The following is a 26,165-nucleotide window of genomic DNA, read 5'->3' on the forward strand; positions in this document are numbered from 1 at the left end:
ATTTCAAACCGTTTTAGAATAAGTACGGTCCCTCTACGTATATTGATACGTTAATTATTTACTAAAAAGTCTAAATTCAAACATCTGAAATGAAAACAAGAAAAATCAATAACATTAAACTAATAGTAAGTCATTAACAAGGTTTGCAACATTAGTATTCAAGTGTGAAGTGCAACACGGAGTAAAGACGAAAAGAGGAAAAGAATCAGCTGTGTGTCGTTCGTCATTCGTAACCATAAACACAAATGGTTTTACAGTCTGGCGACTGCCTTATCAAACAAGAAAAAGAAAGTAAAACGTGTTATCTGGTCTTTGCTGAACAGTTAAAAGCTGGAAGCAAAAAAGAGGTTTAAAAGAAATGCGTAGTTGTTCTTTTCGTATCCAGGTGTTCTGATCAAAAACTAAAAGCAAAAAGGAGGAAAAATGAATGAGTGTTTATCACCGAACAGTTAAAAGAAAGATTATAAGAAATGCGTTGCTTTCCTGAAAGAAAATTCGTATCAGTATAGGGAGTTTTTTTAATGAAGTGAACCTCACTTAACATCTGTTTTAATTTCTCTGTATAACTTCTACGTAATTGTAGTCCACCGGTAAGATTAGGTGCGATTAATGTAATACACGTAGGCTCCCAATATGTTGAATTGAAGTAATAATGTAACCAAGGATATCCTAAATAAAGAGATAACAAACGGGTGGTTGATAAGTTATTAACTGTAAAGGAGTTGAATTATTCTCATCGGACTTGTCGTTTTCGGATTGACTTTGACTTCTCCACTAGGGAAAAAAGAGATTGGTTCTTGAGTTTCATTAACAGATGACAAATTAAGGTCATGCAAAAGATCTTCTGCTAGTTGGTGACGTGCCAAGGCCATCCAAATTTCACGGGTTTAGGGGTAGGTTCCCATAACTTCGTCCTGTCTATCGAATGTAGTCCTAAATATTCACCTGTGGAAGGGTCAACAAGTTCAACAACACGGTCATTAGTAACCTTAACACTTAAAAGGGGTCCTCGGTACATATAAAAAAAAATTTGATATTTCACCTTTCAATAAACTACTGATGTTACGCTGCTTGAGAAAAATCAAACTTCCTTGTTTTATACGTCGTCGCTGTTGCTGACAGTCGTTTCATAGTCATTCCTATTTTCTATGATGGCTTTTCGTCGGTGGTCTGCCATAAGTAATTTATTCGACCAACTAATCCCGTCTTCCTCATCAAAATCTTCAGATACCTGTAAACCAAAATGCTTAAAAATGGGACGAGAAAAATGAATATTAAGCTACAAACATGCTGGTGAAACACCAAGACTTTCAACGATGGAGTAGTTATGTAACAGAACTGCTTGCGCCAGGTTCTCGGCCCATTTGTTATGTGACTGACAACATAATAACCTAAGGGTAGATACAAGAATCTTATTAGAGTGTTCTGTGATGTTAGTCATGGGGTGATACGGTGTTGTATGATGGACTTTAATATTGCACTCTTGCATTTTAAATAGAAACTTTTTCCTATGAAACACTGCAGCGTTATCTGTCAGTACTGCCTGCACGAGACCTAAATGTAGCATGTATATATCAAATAAACATTTGATAACTGAAGTAGCAGTGGCGTTCTTCAAGGGGTAAGCTGTACAATATTAAGTAAACACATCAACAGTAACCAGTGCGAAGCGCGGACCATTTTTGCCTGATGGGTATGGGCCTAAAAAATCAAGAGCTAATAAAGCTCTAGGTTCTGAAAAAGGATTAGTGGACAAGAATCGAGCTGGTGGGTGGTGATCGGATTTAAATTGCATACATTTCACACAATCTTTTAAATGTTTCTTAGCATCTGATCTAATTTTGCTCCAATAAAATGATTTTAAGATGATCCGAAGCGTTTTGTCTACTCCCGGGTGATCTAAATCGTCATGGTAAGCTGTGAGAACGTTATTCACTAATGACCTGGGAAGCAAATTTTATATGAGTCTGGAAAATGAAAATCTCTGTACAAAAGAATACCATTATCGAGTTTGAAAATTTTTTCCCAATTGCGTGAATTCCTTGGAAGCTCTTCTATTTTCTCGCCTGCTAAAAAAGAAATAATGGGCAAATAATCAGGATCTTCCTTTTGCGCGTTTTGTAACTCTTCAACTGAAATATTTTTGATTTTGTCTTCAATAACCTGTAAAAGATGAACACATTTAGTTGGTAAGTCTTTGGAAGGGAAGAGAAGCGAAAGCGCATCTGCACAAAGGTTTTCGGAACCTTTCTGGAAACGTATTTCGTAGTCCAGCTGCTGTAATTCCAGGGACCATCTAAGAAGACGAGTGTTTTAAGTATTGGCCTTATGTAACCAACTAAGATTTTTGTGATCTGTAATAATAATAACATGGTGACCAATTAGCAATTGACGCCATTTTCGGACCGCAAATACGATTGCAACACATTCAATCTCACTCACACTATAGCGATACTCAGCAGGTGTTAAAGTCCGACTAGCAAACTGGATTACGTTTTTCTGTCCATCACTGTACTGATATAGGACTGCACTGACTCCCAAGCGGGATGCATCTGATTCTAAATAATAAGGTAAGTTCAAGTCAGGGTGTGACAAGAAAACATCTTTACAAATATCGTCTTTAATTTGTTGAAAAGATTCTTCGTGTTCTTCAAGCCATTGCCATCGTTTTCCCTTTTTCAGAAGCTGAAAAAAAGGTTGCATTCTTTCTGAGAAATGATTAATAAAATTTCGTGACCAATACAAAGATACCAATTACAGATTGTAAGTATTTAATATTGGTGGGTCTGTGTAAGTTACCAACCGCTTCTATGGTTTTTGGATCCTTTTTGATGCCTTCGGGAGTAATCAGAAAACCTAGAAAAGATATTGAATTAGTGCAAAACGAACATTTTTCATTGATACGGTAAGGTTGTGTTCTCTAAACTTTTCAAAGATTTGTCTCAGCAATGCAAGATGTTCTTCGAAGCTATCTGTAAAGCAAGCCAAATCGTCGATATATCGTAAGATTTTAGCATGCAACTCTGGTCCCAATACTTTTTGGAGCATACTGTTTAAAACACTGCTACCATTTTTGTAACCAAAATATGTGACTCGATATTGGAATGCTGGCCTTCGAAATTGAATGCTGTATATTCCTGGGACTTAGGAGTAAGCAAGGGTTGATTATAACTACTTACAAGATCCAGAGAGCTAAGGAAAGGTTTACAATTTACTTTTAATAGTTAGTCCTGTATGCCCTCAGATTTTGTTTGGCGAAGTTCCACAAATTGGTTCGGCAAACGAAGATCAACACATACCCTTGGTTTTCCGTTTTTCTTGGGAACTACAAGGATAGGATTGCTGTGAACAGAATTCGAATGACAAATTAATCCTAATTCTAATAACTTATGAATCTCATCTCGTATATCTTGGAGATACTTATGAGGTATAGGATATTGTTTACGTTCCAATGGCTTCTCTGTTTTCACCTTCATCTCGTAAACAAAGTCTTTACAAAGACCTGGGTAATTTGTAAAAATGTCCCTATATTGTGACAAAAGAGAGTATAATTGCTTTTTCTGTTCATTGTTTAAATTAAAAGTGCGGTTAACGGCATGTCTAATATGTTCGTCTGTGGCACATTGTTTTACAAAAGTGGTAGCTGAAATAGAAAAATTATTATCTATCGTATCTCTCTCTTCATCTTCGGAGATTTCCTGAAAGTCAAAATTTTCTGGTAAAAGATTAACAATGGTTTTCAAATTGTTATATTCCATGGAAATCGTATCATCCAAAAGATTAATTTGCCTTCTCAAAGCAGTAAGTGCATTAAGTCCTAAAATAAGATCTTGATTAAGAGATTCTGTAACATAAACTTTTACATAAACAGAAATGTTATCAATTTGAATAGTGACTAATGTGTAACCTCTTACTTTTCTTCTGGTTAACCCACTGAAATCCACTAAAAGTACATAATCAGCTGGAGTGAGTTTGGGTGACGTCAATCTGCGCTAATGCGTTTCCAAAGCGCTAAAGACAGGAGGCAGGTGTCGGAAGCTGTGTCCGCCAGACATTCAACTTCAGTATTACAAACTAAAACTTTAAGTTTAGAAGAGATAGGGTTGGGTTGCGTATTAATATAATGGTCTAGACAGTCTGTATCCGATTCACATTCACTTCTAGCTAAATCAGGATTATTTACACTACAAATGTGAGTATGCGATACCAGAAAATGCTTAGTTGGACCTACAGTGGGAGAGTATGTGTTGGCCGGTACCCGGTCTACAGTACCGCCTTCTAGTTGTTTTCCGAGTGGCCATAATTGCGTTCATTACGTCGGTCTGACCGGTTTGAGTTGTTCCTATTATTATGATTTTTCCTATTGTGGTTATTTCTACCATTATTATTCCTCCTTTCATTATTGGTACTATCGTTTCGCCGATTCCTAGAATTATTGTTCTTTCGTTCAGGCCTAGTCTTGGAATTACCGCGAGAGTTGCGATTCCTATTTCGTTTCTCACTATTTCTCTGATCACGTGATCTCGAGGATCGGTTGCTAATATTTCTACTATTGTCATGTCGCGAACGACCTCGGTTCTGATTCCTATTAATTCTCATATTATTTACACGCTGATCCTGGTAAATTTGATTATCTTTTATTATACGAAAAATTGCGTTGGTTATTTTGAAAACTGAAATTTTGATTACCCTTATAATTATTACCCTGCTTGTATCTTTCTTCTCTACGACTTTGCTGAGCATGTAAAGTTTCTAATTTTTGAATTGCGGCCAAAAACTCCCTGATATTGTTACATGAATGAAGAAAGAGATCAGTTTTAAATCTATTAGGCAAAGTCTGTATTACATCTGTAAGTATGAGAAATTCAGGCAATTCCGGTGTCAATTCACGAAGTTTATTGAATTGATCTAGCGCGAAATCATGTACGGAACTATGTACCTTGGGATCGAACCTAGTACTCTTACAGGTTGAAAGCCTGTGTTGTACTGTAGCTTTTTCCCGCGAAAGCTTCAATAAGTGCTTGTTTGATTTGATCATAGTTAGTAAAGTCGTCTTTCCTGATATCGTACCAACTTAACGAAACTCCTTGCAACAAATGTGGAATAAGTCTAAACAGAGCTTTATCAGAAAGGATGGCTAATTGAGCTGTAAGCTCTAGCTTTTGCAAATAATTGTGAATTGATTAACTGGAAGGATCACCCTGAAATTTAGGAAAACACTGAATTACCTTAAGCATGACATCGTCTTTTAATTTCGTATTTTTTCTCTGGCGATTAGTGAAAGTAACATTTTTGTCGCGCTTGCGCCTTCGGTCACATACAACCTTGATTTCTGAATCATCACTTTCACTATCACTACTACTGGTGCTCTTACACTCCGAATAAGCCGAATCACTATAGCGCCTATTTCTAACTTGTCTAGGAGTATCTGCTTCTACTCGGGGTTCGAATTCTGACGCTCTATTTTCGGTAATTTCTACTCTCTGGGTGAGCTCTACCATATCACGCCTAATTTCTTTTATGGTTTTATCTATTGCCCATATTTCGGCGCGACATTCTGGGTTAGATTCATTTTTTGCCTTCATATTGTAATCTATCAGTTTCGCTTCTTCATATACCATTTTAATGTCTTTACCTTGCCTTTCTACGCGTTCGGAAATTTCCTCAATACGATCATGCATCTCATCTAATTTATCGATTGTATCCATATGTAAACTAACGCAGCGTTCCTTATTAGCCTGACACACATCTCGGGCGGATTCCAACTGGCCTTGGAGAGATTGTGTGTATTCGTGCAAGCCTCCTAAATGATTCTGAATTTTACAGAGTTTTGTTTCTATTTGTTCTACACGATGACATGTCTCTTCAGTCTGTTGTCTGACTTCGACGCTGGTCTGTGTGGCGAGTTCGATTGCCTGTTTAGTACTATGACTGACTCCGTGAAGTTGGTCATGAATCTTAAGTGTTATGCCATCGTATTTTTGTTCGAGGATTTCGTTCCTACGTTCACTTTCAGCCTCTACAGTCCTAATACTTTGTTCTAATCTTTGGTTATTTTCGCGACATTCTTTTTGTACAGCATCTAACTTCTGACCTAACTCACTCTTTAGCTCTTTTTCTAATCTATCAATATTCTCTTTGTTTCCTTGTACTAATCTAGCTAGGTTTTCTTTATTTTCCTTTTTAAAATCTTCAATATTCTCTTTATTTCCCTGTTCTAACCTAGCGAAATTCTCTTCGTTTTTAGCGCGATTCTCTTTATTGTCTCTCATCAATTCTTCGAGAAGTGAACTCATCCTAGTTATCACATCTACTCCTGGTGTTCCATTTTGGACAAGAATAAAACTTAAAACGTACGATTAGAATAAAATATACTATTACAAAACAATATGATTAAAATCACATGAAAGAGACATTTTTCAGATTACTGGTTCTCAGCTGGAAAAGAAATGACGTATTAAAATATTGATCTTACAAGTATATTCGAGCACCAACGGTCTCGATTCGGGTTGGTAGTTCGGGCGTCATTTATTTGTAACCAATTTGATTCGGGTCGCTATTCGGGCTACCATTTATTTGTAACCACTCCGTGTAATCTGGTCGCTGTTCGTGGTTCGTGGTCCTACCAATAAGTATTTTCCTGAGACTGGAACTTCTCTGGACAGGACGATGAAGGACCTCTCCAAGGAGAGTTACAAACTGTTCCCAAATCGCTCGTCGGTCTCAATAAAGAGATGAGCATTAGGCGCCGAGAGGTTCGGGTGTCTCGTCTCGAAAACCTCACGGACGATCAGACGGTCATCCAGACCATAACGCAGAGAAACGTCACTCATACAAACAACGAAAACACACTGGATTAAATAACACTATACTTATTTATTAGAACACTATCATATATATAATAAAAATAAACTAGCCCAGAGCAATGAACACAACACTGAACACTGAATATGTATAATAATTTTCGTCACTGAAATCACTCTTTGTTTTTCAGTGCGCGATAGCCCTTTAAATATATAAGATTATAATTATGATTTCACTGTAAATGCTTCTCTCACACCATTGACACACTTGGGGGATTAGCACTGAGGAAAAGTCGTCTCGGTCGTCCCACGATGAATTCAGTTGTTACGCTGAACAATCTTAAAGCGTAAAGATGCGTCTTCAGCAAATTAGAAAAAGTAGGTCTCCATAGTGCAATGCTGATGTTGGAGGGCGTGTGTATAACTTTTTAAACGCACAAGGTCTGCGGACCTGGGACTTCACTAGTTGGGGCTAGCCGTAAGAAAACGTCCTTCACCGGCTAATAGCTTGTGCCCCTTAACACAAAGTCATACTTGAAGCTCGACGCGGTGTGCGTGGTTAGGGCTTCTAAACCTGGAGTCAAACTCCTTGGGCATCAAAACTCAAGGTACGGGTTGCAATGATCAATTAAAGTGTTGGCAGTTCACTTCAAAAATCACTCAGTTAACTCACCTGTATGCACATACAAACAGAATACGGAAAACAATTTATGTTAATTTTAGTTAACTGCCCATAATGCACTAGACACGGCGATAACTTTGGCGTGAGAAAGTACAGATGACGAGTACGAAACAACGCAGTTCGTGCCACTTTGGTTGCTGAACATCTGGTCAGCCCGTATTTCTCTAATCTATTATAATGTTTCCATAAGCGATTAAAGAAAGCACTTAATTCAGTTCCCAATAACTATAGAATATATACTATGTATATAATGAGTCAGGGAGAAACACTGAAATGGTTCGTCACTAGCTGAAATATTCTCAAAAAAAGCAATGTTTTAAATATATAAATGAAAAAGCGATGAAATACTTCTTTGTCCAATTGTGTGGGAAAGAAGCAATTCCCACCAAAGAAAGAACTTATGTGCGTTGCAGAATAAAGTATAAATAGAAAATAAAGATCACTGTCTTTACGAAATATACAGAGTGTCCACAAAAAATCCTTCTATAACCTGGTAGCGGTTATAATAATAAGTATTCCACAAACACATTTTTTGTTTGTTTAGCTGTTCCTATGTTCCTTCTACTGGATTGCGTAACATACTGAATCAATGAGCTGTATACCCATATCCAATGGTTTTCTTTCAAAGCTGCTAATATCTTTTAAAACCTGAAACTTCATTTGACAATTGCACATCCACGTGCACTTCCTCTGTAAAGACATGTTCAAAACTTGTACTTATTTTACATGATCAAGTTACGCTGTTACTGAATAAAAGGCACAACCGATGAAAATTTCAGCATCTGCATGGGTTTTCCTACATGGTACGAGTACAGTTGGGTTTTGAAAAATAAACATCAAATATATCTTTGAAGGATGCCAGTCAGTTGCAATAATACAGGAGAAAATTATGTTCAACTTATCAGCATACCTTTTTTCAATCAAAATATGGCATTTTGGACTTCTGTCATACTACATACCTACTGTTGCTATTGACAGAATGTAATTTATTATTACTAAAATAGTTGGAAGCAAAGGATTCCCTGTTGTAAAGTTTTAGATCTACAGCACCTCAGGGCAATAGCTGGGAGTTTTATTTTATTTCACAGCACATTTTACAGCAAAAAATAGGATCAGGCAAAACCTTGTAAAGTTCAAATGTGTATTTTGTTCAGCTGCCTGCAGAAAACAGTTTCAAATAATATACGAATTACGAATCTGCGAATGAAGTTCAGGGACTATTTGTCTACACTGTGATATTAATTTGTGTTATAATTAGAAAAGATACCCTACTGTTTATTGTTCGCATGCGTGTTACACAAAATGTCGTAGATCAAATATACGATCTGATTGTTAGAATTGTCTTATACTGACTAAATACATTGGCCACCAAATAAAGAGGTTTCCTTAGCATAGATATTTAATGCGATTGAAAATAATATTATAATTCTTTGATTCTTTCCTCTTCCGGGATTGTTAAATTCACATTTAAAAGTTATTTAACACTAACCAAGTACCAAAAGTTTGGTTTAAAACGTGTTTCTATACTTAAAATGAAGATATTTATTATACGAGGAGTGTTTTTAAAGTAAGGTCCGTTTGAACAGAAGTACACAACGAAAGGTTATTTCAAAAAAGTAAATGTATTTTCAGAAAGTACATACTTTACTCTATTTTTTGACATAGTTGCCAAGTTTGTTTAAACACTTATCATACCTCTCAACCAATTTCAAAATACCCTCTTCATAAAAACTTGCCGTCTGCTTCGTTAACTAAGAGTTCACTGCCGTTCTCGCATCGTCATCATCATTGTAACGGTTGTCAGTGAGGTGTTATTTGAGGTGGTTGAACAGATGGTAATCGCTCGGCGCAAGATTAGGACTCTAGGGTGGGTGGTTTAATACTTCCTAGCCAAAACTGTCAAACAAATCGCGGGTCTGACCTGAAGTGTGAGGTCTTGCATTATCATGGAGAAGGACAATGTCCTTTGCAAGGCATGCCGCGTCTTTTGTTTTGAATCGCTATGTGTATCTTTCTCAGGGTTTGGCAGTACGCTTCTGCATTGATAGTGGTTCCTCGTTGCATGAAGTCGACCAACAAAACACCTTGTCTATCCCAAAACACAGACGCCAGGATTTTTCGCTGGGACAGTGTCTGTTTGACCTTCACCTTTACAGGCGAGTGTGTCTGTCTCCATTTCATACTCTGTTGCTTCAATTCGGGCGTGATATGCGAAACCCATGTTTCGTCTCCAGTTACGATCTGACTCAAGAAGCCGTCACCTTCTTCGTGATAACGAGTCAAGAACTTCATCGCACACTCAAATCTTTGGTTTTTGTGGTCCTCTGTTAGGAGTTTCGGGACCCAACGGGAGCACAGTTTTCTAAACTTTAGGAGCTCAAAAACAATTTTGGATAGCACTGATCTCGACACGTCAGGAAATTCGTTTGAGAGACCTGTTATTGTGAAGCGCCTGTTCTCACCAACCCTCGCTTCCACTGAAGCCACCAAATCGTCTGTAATCGAAGAAGGGCGACCGGAGCGGTCATCATCATGGACGTTGTGGACGTTTTTGAATTCTCGTACACACTTACGCACTTTGCTTGCACTCATAACAGTATCACCGTACACTTCGCAAATGTGTCGATGAATTTCTGCAGCAGACAGGTTTCTTGCTCACAAAAACCGTATCACTAAGCGAACCTCACACGCGGCGGGCGATTTGATAGTCTTAAACATTATAAAAGCACAGAACACAACCGTACAGGTCAGCTACAGAGCTGAAACTGATCACAGTTGTTCCCGAGGCATGCCGGTACACGACGCACACGCTCGTTGCGGTATGCGCGCGAACTACTAGTATCTACAACAAAACGGGCCTTATTTAAAAAACACGCCTCGTATGTAAGGCTTGAAATGCCACGTTTTTGATTGCTAAAAATGTTTTAAGTCATTAGAAGGAGTTTCATATAAATTATGATTTTGTAATAAAATATAATAATTTCTTTGTCATATGATTTCGAAAAAATAATAAATTTGCGTTTTTTTTCGATAAAAATTTATTTCTGTAAAATTAAGTATAAACGTTGCATTATAACTTTGTTTCACGTTTAGGACCTTTCTTGAAATTTAATGCCCCTGTCCTGAATACACAATTGTAAACTCCTTATATATGGTACATAATGAAATATTGATTTATGAACTGTAAACAAAATCATTGAACCCTTTTCTGTGTAAATCGTATTTTTGATATTCATCTTTCAGTAAAATATAATTCTATTTGATGAATGTAAGAAAAATTGAAAAATTCAGAACGATATACTTTTTACTTCATACGAATAAGTTGCGAACTGTATTTCTAATAAGTTAGTGTATACACATTGTGAAGAACTAACAGCTGAACAGACAGATGTAACTGAAAACTCAGTGTTCTAAATATGTGGATCATGAAAGTGAAAATCCATACAAATGTAATACTCGATTTCCTCATGATCACTGCATTTTCTTCCCTGATTTTGCGGCTCGAAAGTAAATATTAATTGCAATAGTACCCCTTGTGAAATACCGCGTACTGCCTTTCGACTGTTTGGATAATCTATCCTATTTCCAGGACGTTTACAGGGTTTAGGTGTCAGACACCACCTTTGTTCGTCCCTCTCCTACGTTGCTGATAGAGTTTCCCATCATCTGTTAAAATAAATATTTCATCTACAGCTTCCTAATGTCAATTTGTTATACTATCTTATTTAACACGAAGTTTAAGCTGGGTTATTAATATAACCTACGTGATTGATCCTTTTGCGTGGTTAATCTGATTGTTTCAAAGAGTTCATAACATACACACGCCACGTTAGTGCTGGATTAAGGACCTTTATATTTTACATGATGCAAAATGTATGATACAAACTCTTCTATCTACACTGCTCAAACAAATTAGGGTATCAGCTGAAATATCGCACAAGACCTTAAGATAGTGTATGGATAAGCTTGTGTTTGACTCATATATATCACACAAGAAGGGATGCTTTAAAATACACTAGGAAAATTTAGCACACACTGGTATTGGGTACTGGCACGGAAAACCTTGTTCACATGGCTCATCAAACAAGACGGTTATGCTTGCACCTCTCGAACTACTCACAAACAGGCAAGGCAACAACACTGATTGTTCCTTAATATGATGTATGATCACCTAGAACAGCCAACACAGCCTCGCACCTGCCTCTCATCTCTATACCTGAGAGCCGTCAAAGATCTATTTCGGATGATGTGGAGCTCAGTACGACCACCAATGCTGATTCCTGCCCACACCATCAGTCCACCACCATGATACTGGCATCTTTCACGCACAACCATGGCATTGTTTCGTGTTCCACAATCTGTTTACATGAAAACAGGTCGATTATCAGGCTCCACACTTAATCGAGACTCGTCAGAGAACAAATCATTGCTCCATTCATTGCGTCTCCACCCACGATGTTTCTCCGCCCACACAATTCGATCAACACGGTGTCGTGCAGTTAACGGGACACACACCATAGGCCTAGGTGAGTAGAGGCCACGTTCTCGAAGGCGAATGCGGACCGTTTGAGTTGATATTGTGCGTCCTGTTGCTGTTCGGAAGCCTCGCTGGAGCAGAGTCGCATGTTGCATTCTGACGCCGGTTTCGACGGGCTATTAACAAGAGATAACATCGTCTCTGGCCGTGGTTCCTCATGGACGGCTCTGTCCTGGTTTTCTTCGAACACTTCCAGTTGTTTAAAATTGATTCCGCAATCGGGAAATCACACTTTGTGCCACTCCCATTTCATTTGCCACGTCCCGCTGTGACTGACCAGCTTTCAACCTGTCGACAGCTCGCCATGCCACCAATTCTGGCAAATCACGTTGTTGCGTCATTTCACTACGTGGATTTGTGTCGTACTAACAACTCACAATGACAACAGAGGTATCCTGGAACTGGAATGTGTTGGCAGCGCCACACTACAAAATGACTTCTGGTAGCGACGCGTCACCCATTACGTGCACAGTTGTTCCAAACGGTTCGTTTGCACGTTGTGCATTCATGGTAGTCGATTTTAATCTGAACTGGACCAGATACAGTGTTGTCACATTATTCGTAAGAAGATTAACATGAGTTTTCATCGATCCTCTAATTGCATTGACCAGTGTATATTATTTGAATGTACACTAAAACTTCATCTCAATATATTGCCAAAATGTTGTCACTGTACGAATATCATATACATTTCAGTCAAAACAATTCAATTTTAGTTACCTATAGGATAACAATGTATTGTTTGCTTATATTTTACGCTTACAAGACATTTTTCGTAATTTTTTTGTAGTATAAATAATGTTTATTTCTAATATGACTCTTTTGACAGATCAACTTGAACCAGTGAATACATTTCAATCCAAAGATAGGGGATTGAATTGCAAATGCCATCTCTCTTGTATTCGGTCAGACTTGTTACTGCTAGCTTTGTTAAGGTAAGTAAATTTTACATTCTAATCCAGTTAAATTTAGGGGAAGATAAAAACATTTCCCAATTGTATTACCATCTTGTTACCATATCTAATATTTTCCCAAAGAAACCACAATATTTTTTAAAATTTTAAATATATTGTGAGCTCATATAGTGGGAACTATAACAGCCAAATTCTTTGAAATTCCCAACTGTTTCTTGTTACGGTTTCATTGTGTAGACCAGAAGATGGAAACTTGCGTCAGTTTTAATATATACTCTAACTGTAACTTTGCTTGAATATTTACTGGAGAAACATTGACGTTGTTTTTATTGTATCGTTTGTTCATTTTCTTTGCAAAAAAGATTTGATAAAAGCTAAGACTGTATATACAGGGTATATATATAGCAATATAATTGTGAGCAATGCTAAAGTAACATTATTGTATTACTTCTTGCCGAATCTTATAAAAGCCCCATGAAACAGGTAATATGCCTTTCAAGAATCACATTCAGTAATGCTTCTCTCAAAATTTGCGTGAGGCAATACAACCCAATGAATCCAACAATAAATTCTTCCTGCGATTATGATTATCTCAAATTAACTTGCAAATCTTATGATGCGTGGAAACGATCTACTAGGGAATGGGCTACTCTAGTCATTTTACGTGCCATGGATTCTCAATCCCAAATCTTATTCTTTCACAATATATTGAAATCTTTCCCTCACAAAATGTTTATTCCTCTAATGCAAAGCAATCAATCTTTTTCACTTTTGTTTTATCCGGCCCGTACTGAATGAAATATTTCCTCCCCCTAATAGAGAAACTACCCTGAAACCTTACCTTATATATTTTAACAAAAGAAAATGGTCGCTTTGGTTCAGTGGTAGAGCTTTCATCTATGGTGTATGGGGTTCTGTATTCGATTCCAGTTCACGTGAAGTGGACTTTGTGGTGGAAAACATCTTGTACGTGGGTTTTCTCGGGGCTCTCTTGTTTCTTTCTACTTTCTGCATTCCACCATTTCATTCATTTCTCATCCTCACCGTCTTCTTTAGCCAAACCTTCATATCCGTGGGACGTAAAATTTAAAGAATGTTAACCAAAGGTATACTTTAGAATGTAGGAGGTATGTACGCAGGAATTTATTTCGGGTGGAGACCAAAGTTTCAAGAGAGGTTGGAATTCAAATAAAAAAACGAATTATACCAACATCACGTCTAAAATTACAGTACATTTCAAGATAAATTTGGATTTTGAGAGTGGTCTTCACCCAGGACTTACCCCTGCATGACTTATCTTTCCTCATTTTTAATGAAATTTCAATGTAAAATTACTATTTTGTTGTAACTGAAACTAGTTAAAATGAAAAATTACTAGTTTCGTCCATTGCTGAAAACATTTGCGAGCCTATTCAGATATGAGTTACATTATTGGATATCAACTTCACAAATATAATAGGATTTAACACAAATAAGGAGGGCACCGAGAAAAACTTTGAGGTTAATTGCTCCTTGCGATCGGGACGCATGGAATGTCTTATTACTGTTTCGAACTATTCATTAGTGATTGGACTGGTCATGAATCAACGGGTCGTTTTGGTCATTTGCGCTACAATTTCTGCGCGGTTTATTCAGATGTGTGTCTCGCTTTTTTGATACCGGGATGAACCCTGAAACTCGCACAGATTCAAAGACTATGCCACCTCGTCGACCCGAACAGAACTGGTGGCCCTGGAAGAGCCGAAATATCATCTTTGCGAAATCACTGCAAAATTCTAAATTTTGTTTATGATGTTTGCAGTATGTGCTTGAATATTCACTTGTTCGACTCTCGATGTGACGTTCCTCAATCAAGTTACTACGTTTTGAATATTCCAATTATAATTTGATGTTTAGTCCTCTTTCCATAACTTACAATATGTTTCTTTCTGGCTTGTCTAAACTATGTAAATCTTGTAGTTAACTTCCAGTGCAGTGGTAGACACTCATAGATTCCAAATAACAAGCGAGAATGGAAACTGTATTTTGTAAAATGGCAATGAAATAGGAAAAAAAATATGGTTGTTAGAGTTGGATTAGTAGCCTCACACATAAAGGCATGGGAGAGAGGTTAATTAGTCTCTGGATCCTACCGTGTCACTTCAGATCATGACTCTTTTCTGGTCAAACTTGTTCACTGCGAGTCATGGGTCGGAGCGTTTTATTCCGGGTCATTACTCTTGTCCGGGCTAAACGTTTTTCTAGAAGTCATGGGTCCAGGCTCGTCATATCGAGTTTGTCAGAATTGTGAAAAATATAACTCGTATATAGGTGGCGCCACTTACATGAAACATTAAAATGTTCCTTTTTTATTGACCTGAACAATATATAGATTCGTACGGTTGAGACTTATATAGATATATGTTAGAGAGAAAATATATACATTTGGAACGAATAATAGTTGATATTAATAGAGATTAACCCTACGTCAGTCGTAACGTTGCAGCGTGTAATGTTTGTTGTATTGTATCAAATTAATGTACTTCATTTTCTTGCTTCTTTTACATAATGATAAGTATTTATTATTTTCAAAATTTAAGGATAGATTCAGTAACGTTCTTCAAATAATTCTAATACATAATATTTCTGTACGACGTTTCTCATATGAAGAAAAAAATAACATTTGAAATAAAGTGAAATCAGGAAGATACGTAGTATTTTTTATGATGACAAAAGTCGCTATGTGTCAAACTGATTAGTTTTAAAAATGTTTCGTCCTTTTATATAAGGCTGCTTTTTATACTACTTCATTAGTGTAAAATAATTTTAGTTAGGTATTTGTTTCTTTCTACATTTCGCTTCATAATTAATGACTTCTTTCTAATAATTAGACACATTGCACAATTAGAAAAATACATTATTATTATATTCTTCAACCGAGCGTACATTGTACTTTAACGAGAATTTATTTATTTGTAACAGTTCTCATTTTCGGTAGTTCAGAAGTGACAGAATTCTGAAATCGTTACTTTTTTCTCGTAGCTAAGAATGTTCTTTTTATTCAACAGCCCAGCACATGCTTTTACAGACGCTTGGTTCTCAACGAATAGCTCATAAGTCACAAGATAGCATGAGAACACATGTGCCTTGTGAATTCCAAACGAATGGTAACGTATTTGGAATGGTCAATTTATTTATATTTTTCGAACTGTTTTCTTTGTACAGTTAACCTAAAACATTTATCCATGCCTCACATTTTGCATTGAAGTTAGTTGAAGATAATTATAGAAGACTATGAACCGTGAGGAAAAAAATGTTGGGTTTCTCTTAAGCAGGTAAAACAGGGTAGCGGCTTTCAGTGATGCTCAAACTGAACATATCACTCTACGTTCAACTACCATACATTTATATATGGATTTTCATAAGTCAACCGGTAAGAATTTAAAGAAGCTAGTATTACCACCCGGATTATCCAGTTTTACTGATAATCCCAAATATAAGGCTGTGAAACTTTGTACTTTTCAGAATCAGTACAGCACTGAATTCCAGTTTATAAGCCTCGTTGGATTTATATATATATATATATATATATATATATATATATATATATATATATATATATTGAATATAGCGGAGTGGTGATCAGCATTTTATACTTATACAGATAATATAGTGAAAATGTGCTTAAACGGGAGATACTTGCCATTGCGGAAATACTTGAATCATTTCCTATGTTATTTGTCTGTGAGATCGTTCTCAAGTTGTTAAGATAATTGGTAATCCAGCCACTTATTTGCAAGCCGCGTAGAGGTCTAGTACAAAAATCATGCCATGGGTGAAAATCATTGCACTTTTGTATTATTACCAATTCCCTTACGCAGTGACCTCTAAATAAAACTCCCTCCAACTTGTAAAATAAATATCAGTACATTTAAGTCATTCGAAATATGATGACACTAGTAGAAGTGCGTCATAATAAACGTTTCCCAATTTGGTTTACATGGTTCTTGACATTTTATGAACTTGCAACATTGTTGCATGTACAACAGTTGCCGGTTTAGAGATATTTAAAATGACCAATACTCCGCCCACGCAGAGTATTCTTAGAATTGTTAGTTTCCTTTAATATACTAGGTTTTGAAACAGGGATTTCCTTAAGCAAAGCATGTAGTATTCCATATGAAATCGCAAATTTTGAGGTAACGGCGAGAACTGAGTTTCACGATTACTCAGTATTTATTTCCAATTCCGAGTTATAAACTTATATATATATATATATATATATATATATATATATATATATATATATATATATATATATATATATATATATATATATAAACGTACTTATATCGTTTTTCAAATATATCTAAGTAGGAATTATGTTTTGATGTTTTTATTACCCAATATATTGACTTAATATTTCAAAATGACTGATGTCAATGTACATTTAGCTACTTTAGTTATCCTTATGCCGGTTAAAATAAAAGAAGTAGGCAAATAATTACAAAAAGTAAGCAAGGAATTAGAGGAAGTAAGCAAACTATTAGAAAAACCGGGCAAGCGGTTAGGAAAAATATGTATGAAATTGGAGAAAGTAGGGATAAAAATAAGAGAATGCAGATTAAAATTTCGAAACGTAAGAACAAAGAAAGAGCGTGCACTACAGTGATAAGTTTGCCGCAACCCTGACTGCAGAAACATTGAAATGCGTAATTTGTGAGAAAAAATGTAAATATGTAATTGTAGCACATGTATTTTCAGAAAGATAAGAATGTCAAATATATATTTCTGGAATTTAAAGATTGAATGTGGTGATGAGGTATCCACACGAACGACAACGCTTTTATCGTGCAAGAGTGAGAGAGAAAACTATAGCATAAAGTCGTTATTTCTAAATAACAGTCATTTTGAGATACTTGCTTGAATAGGTGACCAGCAAGTAGAAAAAACAAAAGTCAAGCAACTTGCCATCGCTACTGACGTGTTGGGAACTGTCAATAGGAATTTTATGGCAATTACATCGCAATTCAGTCAACTGAAATTGAAAGTCTTTTTTTTCAGACACGTACAAATGTAACTTCGAATATATTTAATCTTCAATTTTGTCACTTACTATGTTTTGATTCCCGATTATTTCAATTAGAAGTTTAAAAGGTGCTAATACAAGACAGAACACTGAATAAACATATCGTATATGAGCGACAGCAATACCCAAATCATGGTTCAGATGGTTTCGTTCCGGAAGTGTTTATGTCAAAGATGCTTCTCGCAGTGAACTATCAATTCAAAGGAAAGTGAATGATATTCTAAAGGTAAATCTAGACCGGGATTTATGCAGTCTTGGGATCGCTAAGAACCTACACCCATTTACTTGTAAATTTATAAGAAGCTGGTTACAAAAAGAAGCTCAACATGATGCAACATGATGTGACTCAGAAACATTTAATCGACCGAATTTCTATCTACGAATTTCTACTGAAACGTAACAAACTGAATCTATGATTAAAGTGGTTAATCATGGGTGATGAAAAGTGAATAACCTACGAGAGCCATGTACTAAAGCATTGTTCTCGAAGGGAGGAGAATTTCAGTGTACCGGAGGCCTACATTAACGCCTAGGAAGGTTATCCTGTGCGTTTGTTTGATGTAAGATTCACTGTATGTTATCGAGTCTGGAGACAGAACCGCTCAAGGCATGAACAATTTTAAACAATGTGTCTTTGAATCTCTCTCGGAACTACCATCTTTGACTGAATAATTTACTTACTTAAAGAAACATTGATTCAAATAATATATATTTAATGTTTCAAACTCAACAAAGCTTCATATGACATTGCAAGAGAAATTTCTTTGTCAACCGAGGCGAGAGATGCGATTTAATGGACGTTAGATTAAGGAAAAAAAGAACGTTGTCTCTTTTTATTCTTATTACTGTATTTGGTATTATTAAATAACTATTGTTTCCTTATTATGAAGAAGAGAGGTTAGTATATTATATAATAAAATAGACACTCCGGAGCAAATTTTATAGCATAGACTTAGCAAAGAATCAATAGAAACATGGGAATTTCAAAATTTAGCTTCATTGTGAAGAGAAAAATGTTACACACTCACGTAAAGAATAGATTAGTTTTCCATTTACTTTCTTTTTGTAGTAAATTGAACATTAAAATGTATTTAGTAAAGAGTTCTCTACTGCTTATGTGGATATTGTAGTCTTTTTTTGGCAGGGAAGGCTCGAGTTCGATTTTCGTGGGGATCGTTAAACTGTGGATTCATGACTCAAATAGTTTGACTGCTGAACAGGATGGTAAAATAAAAGTCAAATTTAGTAAACGTGTTTTAACATATAAAAAAATGTGTTTTACTTTTATAGTCGATGTATGTAATGTAGCCCTATAAATATATTTGAACGTTTTATCTTTATCGTACCCCTTGTTTACGAATGATGAAAGCAACTTCGTTCGTCCTGAAGATCAATAACAACTATCGGCAACTTCTTGTTCTGTGGAGTAAGTGCTTAGATATACCGTAACAAACAGTGATCGGTGTCTTGCGTCACGAAAAATAACCTCTTCCATCTTTACTCCAGGTTCCAGATGTTGAAGAGCTCGATATGTTCTTATTAGGGATAAATCATGAAGCTAAAGTAAAAAACGAAGATATAAACTGTTAATTAAGACAATAACCAGTTATTTTGTATCCGATCACTTCTACTCTTTCCACTTGCATTTATCAATTATTAAGTACGCTTTTTATTGGTGTTGATATTAATTATATTGATTTTCTTTCTCAAATTTACCTTCTCCTCTTCTTATAAATCTCTATATAATAGTAGCACTTACTTGCCTTATATTGTTCCACTCAGTGAAACGAAAGTGGAATATTTTAATATATCAGTCATATAAGTGACGTCACTTATGTATCTGTTATATTTATTTATGTTAGTTTATAATTACCCTTTAATTTATATTGTGTAGCATCATTTCAGACCTAGCACATCATAGCTTCCATTTGTGTGCTAAGTTTCAGCTTGATGGGCTGAGTATTTCTTTCTAGGCGAAGTTACATTCTTCCTGGAAAGAGTCTCATTACAGTCGAATCAATGAAGTTGTGTTTTCGATTTCAATGATATATTTTGTTCTAAAATACACTATAAGATTAAAACATGCTTTGGTAAAATGTTGTCACAATAAAACACATTCTCGTAAGTAGAACTTGTGGAGTTTTCATAAGAAATGAATTTTTCTACATATTAGAGTTATTAATAGAAACGTTGGTTATGAGTCATGGGCCAAATCGTATCAGTCATTTTTGTAAAACAGTTCGAGAAAACATTAAAGAATACATCTCGAAGAATACATTAAATATCATAGCTCTTTCATTGCAAAAGAGTTAAGCGATAATGTTAGGTTATTACTAAAAGAGTTACTTTATGTAATATGAACATCAGCTGACAGGGAGTCGTTTAAAAAAATAGTCTGAAAAAACTCCCACAAATAAATTATCCCCAATATATTTCTTTAGGAAAAACGAGTTATGCATTACTCTCAGCATATTAATTAGATATTTATTTACGAAATGTGAAAATTAGTTCTTGGGAAAACTTTCCGGAAAGAACTCGTTCCAATAAACTACATATTTTATCCATTATAGGAGTGAACCATTAAAATCTATATATCGTTTAACTCACTGAAAAAATGAACATTTTTTTTACTTCACACATGTAAATAATGTTACCTACGTATGAGTTAAAGTTTTTCTACTTATTGACCAACATTTTAATTTTAATTCAGTAGATTCGTTTCAGATCTGTCACTTTAGTCTCAATATGTGAATCAAATTCTATCTCGATCGGCTGAGAACTTCGTGCTGCAACAAATCAAAATTATTACATTTATCATTCTCAGGAACGATTCTCCTTACAGTCGGATAAATCAGTCAGAAACAAAGATGGTCATTTTTCCTAACCCTCCCTCACCCTCCATTGAAGCCCTCCCCTGACCCTCCCTCACACTCACCCTCCATTGGCACCCTCACACTCACTCTCCCTCACACTTAACCTCCATTGACGCCTTCACCCTCATCTCCCTCACACTCACCCTCCCTCCATTAACACCCTCACCCTTCCTCACACTCACACTCAATTGACGCCCTTCCATCACCCTCCCTCACACTTACCCTCCATTGACACCCTTACACTAACCTTTCCTCACACTCACCCTCCATTGACGCCCTCACACTCACCCTCCATTGACGATCTCACTCTCACCTTCCCTCACACTCACCCTCCATTGACGCCCTCATACTCACCCTCAATTACTTTATCGCCCTCACCCTCCAACGCCCTCAACTACTAAAAAATGAGGGTGAGGTGAGGGTAAGGGCGGCCCTCATGAGGGAAAAATGAGGGAGGATGACCATCTCTGGTCAGAAATATGTTTATTTTAAGGAACATTGATTTATTTTTAAGAGGTTGGACATTAGTGGCCTAACGAACATCAATATTTCTAGGTCCATAGTGAAAATAAAATACAAAATAAATCAATTTCTATTACAAATCTACCCAAATATAAGCTCTGTTAAATAATTTGGAGAAGGGTGTGATAGGTTCTGAGCATGCATTCCTCGTTGTTAAATTATTGTTAGTTACAATACTATTGCACTCAAGTCCACAAGGTATTTACTTAATATGATACCAATAAGTAAGAGCGTGATTGTAATTTGCTTCTTAATAATACAGAAACGCAAGGTTAATAGTAAGTGTCTAATTAGTCTTTTATTTTGTCTTTTTTCTTAAGTGACAAGGAAGATGTGGGTGTAGGAAATTACAGCCTTATCAGGGGCAGAATTATACTTGGAAAAACACGAAGGCGCATGAGAGTAGTCAGAGGAATGATGGAAATTATTGGTAAAATTCCATGTTTATATTTGTGTTAATTATTTTCTATGTTCTTCGTTACTGTGTCTAACAGTATAGATCTAAATTATGTCATCTAGTTGTTTAACTTATCTGTTTGAAGTTTCTACTTAGTTAAATTTTAATACTGTTGCATTTTCTCGAACATTTCGGGATGGAAAATATATACCCTTCTCTAAAACACGTATACCTTCTGAGTCCATGAAAATTGTTTGTTTATCAAACAACGCATTCGGAGTAATAGGAGGGAATGTAATTTACACAAATCAACACCACCAGATCACAGAATACTTCTTGAAATAGACTGTTCCTCTTTTGTTTATTAATATAATGGTACTATTAGAACAAAATAGCACCTTGGTAAATTGAGAAATCTTGGTTAAAGAAAGAACACTCGATTTTCGATCTAAAAAAGAAAATGATCGTAAAGCAAAGATGGGTTGTTAAGGAGTTCGTTGTCCATCTATACAACTTTAGGAATGTTCCGCAGTTGTTTCGACAGCATTACGTGTTAAATAGTCTATTTTTGAAGATATAATGCTTTTGAATTTGGTTCAAATCTCACTAGTTGGTTTTAATTTTAATTTCTCTGCTATTCTTGACGTACAGATTTTTTGTTATACGTACGTTTTAGCAATTATATTAGTATATTAGACAATTTTCTAATATAACCAAAAAAATGTCATACAGACCTGAAACATTTTCTATATTTCTTCGTGTAATTCCTTCCTTAAAACAAGTCACTTCTTCCAGCATTTCATAAGATTTTTGTAAATCTGAAAAAAATCTTGAGCTCTAGTATTCTCACTATCAGCCACAATAATGACTTCATCACTAATAAAACGTACTTCATTAGGTTAAAATATTTTTATTGCTCTATTTAAAATTAACGGGCAATACACATTTACTTTGTACACACATCGCTATGAAGAAACAAGGTAATAGATAACTAGAAGTAGTCTCTTTATTTGGATTCAGTAGAGTAAAAATAACTTTTATTTACAGTAGTACTTCTATAGAAAAAACTGGAATCTGTAGAAATCTATAGAATAATCTATCTGTTTCAATTTTTACCCTTCTGCATCAAATATTGTAGTATATATAGAGAATGCTTTCATATATATTCAGCGTCTGAAGGGCAGATTCCACTTTCGACCCTACCCTCCTTTGCAATTGGAAGTTATAGATCTACCAATCTTGGTTTTGAGTAAGACCCTGCATATTACTATTGGAATACTGGCGCATTTATTTTCGGAAATTTTGCGTTACGTCGACAACACCCGTTAGAAAATATTTCCTCTTGTCATAATTGTCAATTTCCTTTTAGATTTTAGTCTTTATGTCTTCGTTTTATTTTTGATTACGATGATGGAAATTTCTCTTATTATGTGTAACTTGGTATTGCTGTTTAAACTAGAGTGGTGTCTAATGTTATGTGCTGGTCTTCCTGTGGTTTTGCTGTGAAATTGACATGGTATCAGATTGAAAATATATAGAGCTCAGTTTCACTGGAACTGGGTCACAGAAGTTATTCTTTGATGCTCTCTTTTCACATGTTAACTAGTGCATGGCCATCTTGGAGACGAAAGGATCCTGCCTCGCGTACTGCTATGGATTTTCATTAATTACTTTTGGTCCTTCTCATAGGTAACAATCAGCTTAACCATGATCCATTAGATGACAGTATTAATGTATGTGTGTTTGAATTTTTTTGTTTATCATCAATATATAAGGAGCGTAAAGAATACGTTAAAGAACTGAAATTCACAAAACTGAATTACTACACTATGACTGCTTAGTTTTCACTGAAACGTGTTTGAACGCTTTTGTACAAGATGAAGAACTTCTATTTTCACCTGATTTCAAAATACACAGGAAACCTCGTGAATCCTCCCATGGTAGTGGTGTTAAGATTTGTGTAAATAATAAACGAACCAGTAAAGTACGTCACGCCATAACAAGAAATTCGGAAATTATGTGGGTTAAAACTAATGTTACTAAAGGTTAGAAAGTGTTCCTTGGTTTTTACTATAGGTCACACAAAAACGCACTCTTAACCATCTTGGAAGCTTGCAGAGACTCGGTATTAGCAGCCATTCCTTGAGGGGATGTATTAATAGGGTAACTTTGCCCATTCATTGGATATCACCTGATATGGGACTTGGTAAGTGTGGAAATAATAATTGTTTCCAGATACATTTATTCATGGCCTGTGCCTACGTCAATATAATACATTCAACATGCGCAGGAATAGTAACCTGGATTTCATTATGTTCTCTTTAAATGAGATTGACACTATTATGTACGAAGTTTTTTCCACGTATCTCATTTCATCTCGTGTATATAATCTCCATGATGATCATTTCCACGTATGATGATTTTTCTGCTGACCATGATTCAATGGTTATAAACATTTTGTCCCAACATACGAACTTCTAAAATTAATTATAGTTCTACGAACATGTTATTATACTATGGAAGAGGGCTCTATGTGTTGTCGTGCCTTGGATCTTTTTGTATGGTGTTTGTTGGAAAATGGTACCATAGATAATGCTAAGAGCGCAATTACTGATATCATTGTAGCTGTTGTCGAAGACATTGATTCCCAAAAATCACATAAAACACATCTAAATTTCCTCGCTGTTTGGATGTTGATATTGGAGATGCTCTTTAAAACAAGAAGCTCGCGTAGTCACTCTGGAAACAAGATCCAAACTAGTTTACTTACAATAGTTTCCCGCAAAGTCGTGGATATGCCAACTTAGACAAAATGCAATAATTAGGTCCCCAACAATGCAACCTCGTTTTCTAAGGAGATCCAACAGATTCGGGTCTTACACTAATTCAAGGAAAAATAAAACTGGTATAGCCAAGAACGTCAACTATGCTGGTAGTACTATTACAGGTGAACACAAAGCTGAATCAATTCATGATCACTTTCAGAGAAATTTCTAGCACTATAAACAGCCCTCTTCCTGCTCTTGAAGCAGTATATTCGTATCCCAATTTTCACTACACCCCCTGAAGACACGGCTTTCTTGCCAGGTCTTCCTGACCACCGTACTCTTAGACCTGACAATATTTATACAATCTTCCTTCGCAATACAGATATTAATTTCTCACACATTGGATTTGTTATTAAATATGCATTATTTTTTACGGATTTTCTTCCCCAATTTGCAAAATAGGCTAACATTATTCCAATATATTAATTTATCACTAAAATTGATGTAACACCCATTTCTCTTGTGTCTGGATTGCAAATTCTTTGCGAGAAAATCATTAATTATTATGGAGGAAATACTTTAGACGAGTACTAAACCATTGTATCTAATATTAGTATTGGTCTCGTTATTGTCTGGTATGTTATTCACAAGAAGCAATTCAACACTTACCACTTACAGAAGACGCATCTTATGAAGCTACACTATTTATTCACAAATACACTGTCATCGGAAATGGGGCAACACTTTTCTTTAGATATAATTTCCTTTCACCACTTGTTATGTGATACATATCAATTATTATCGGTATATTGAATTATGCGTCCATCAATCGCGTAGCTTAAATAATAGTGTAGTCTGACGTTCCATGCAAACAAACTCCACCTATTTCGTCATTTCTTTAAGTGTTTCTTTGTGCTGCGAATATTGTTTCAATTGAAGAGTATTAGAACCTCCAGGTAGGAATTTGTCTTCATTCTCTCTCATTTTTCACTATCAGGTATGTGACATAACACTTCATTTTTCACAGTTTACACTCCTCGTAGGTCGGTAAAATGCCAAGTAATTTCACTCGTGGAACAATTCCAAGCGTGTTTAAAAAAAACTGGTATCTGTTAAGTCTGTAAAGTTCCATATGATTTGATGCGCTTCTATGATTAATAAAGAGACATTTTGTGAACAAACCCAAGATTTTTTGTTTGAATCACGATTTGTCTTAAGTTTAATATATCAATGCATGATTGTTCTCTGTTGCCGAAGATAGTATGTTCTTAGAAAAGTGCAAAATGATTGTTATGTACATTTTGGCATGAGATATTCCGAGGGTAATTCATGGTTGTTGTGTACGTCACAGGAGTCAGCATTTGTAGTCTACTATCGTAATGTCTTTCAACAACACTATTCTACTAGAACACTCGGAAAAGCTGCGTCACTCATTTTCAACGGTACACATTTTCTTGCTCAAAATTAAAATGACTCTGTGTTAACACTATCCAATTTCCGACGAGTAATTGGGAGTGAATTATATTTTACATCCCATGTATTCCTTAAATATGATTCCGTGAAATTATGTTCTTTCTACTGCTGTACAGTGGCTCATTGGT

At 35.7% G+C, this 26,165-nt stretch overlaps 1 protein-coding gene across 1 annotated transcript in view; it reads left to right on the forward strand.

Annotated features, from left to right (window-relative positions):
• LOC145680632 (uncharacterized) overlaps window positions 1–21,858 on the forward strand; it is a 42,037-nt gene extending 20,179 nt beyond the window's left edge. The window contains exons 2-3 of the mRNA XM_081751326.1: window positions 12,852–12,957; window positions 21,720–21,858. Of these exons, the coding sequence (XP_081607452.1) occupies window positions 12,852–12,957; window positions 21,720–21,858 (245 nt within the window). The remainder of the gene's footprint in view (window positions 1–12,851; window positions 12,958–21,719) is intronic.
• The last annotated feature ends 4,307 nt before the right edge of the window (window positions 21,859–26,165 follow it).

This window comes from Thermobia domestica, chromosome 1 (genome assembly GCF_964235325.1).
Source record: "Thermobia domestica chromosome 1, izTheDome1.hap1.1, whole genome shotgun sequence".
Taxonomy (NCBI): Eukaryota; Metazoa; Arthropoda; class Insecta; order Zygentoma; family Lepismatidae; genus Thermobia; species Thermobia domestica.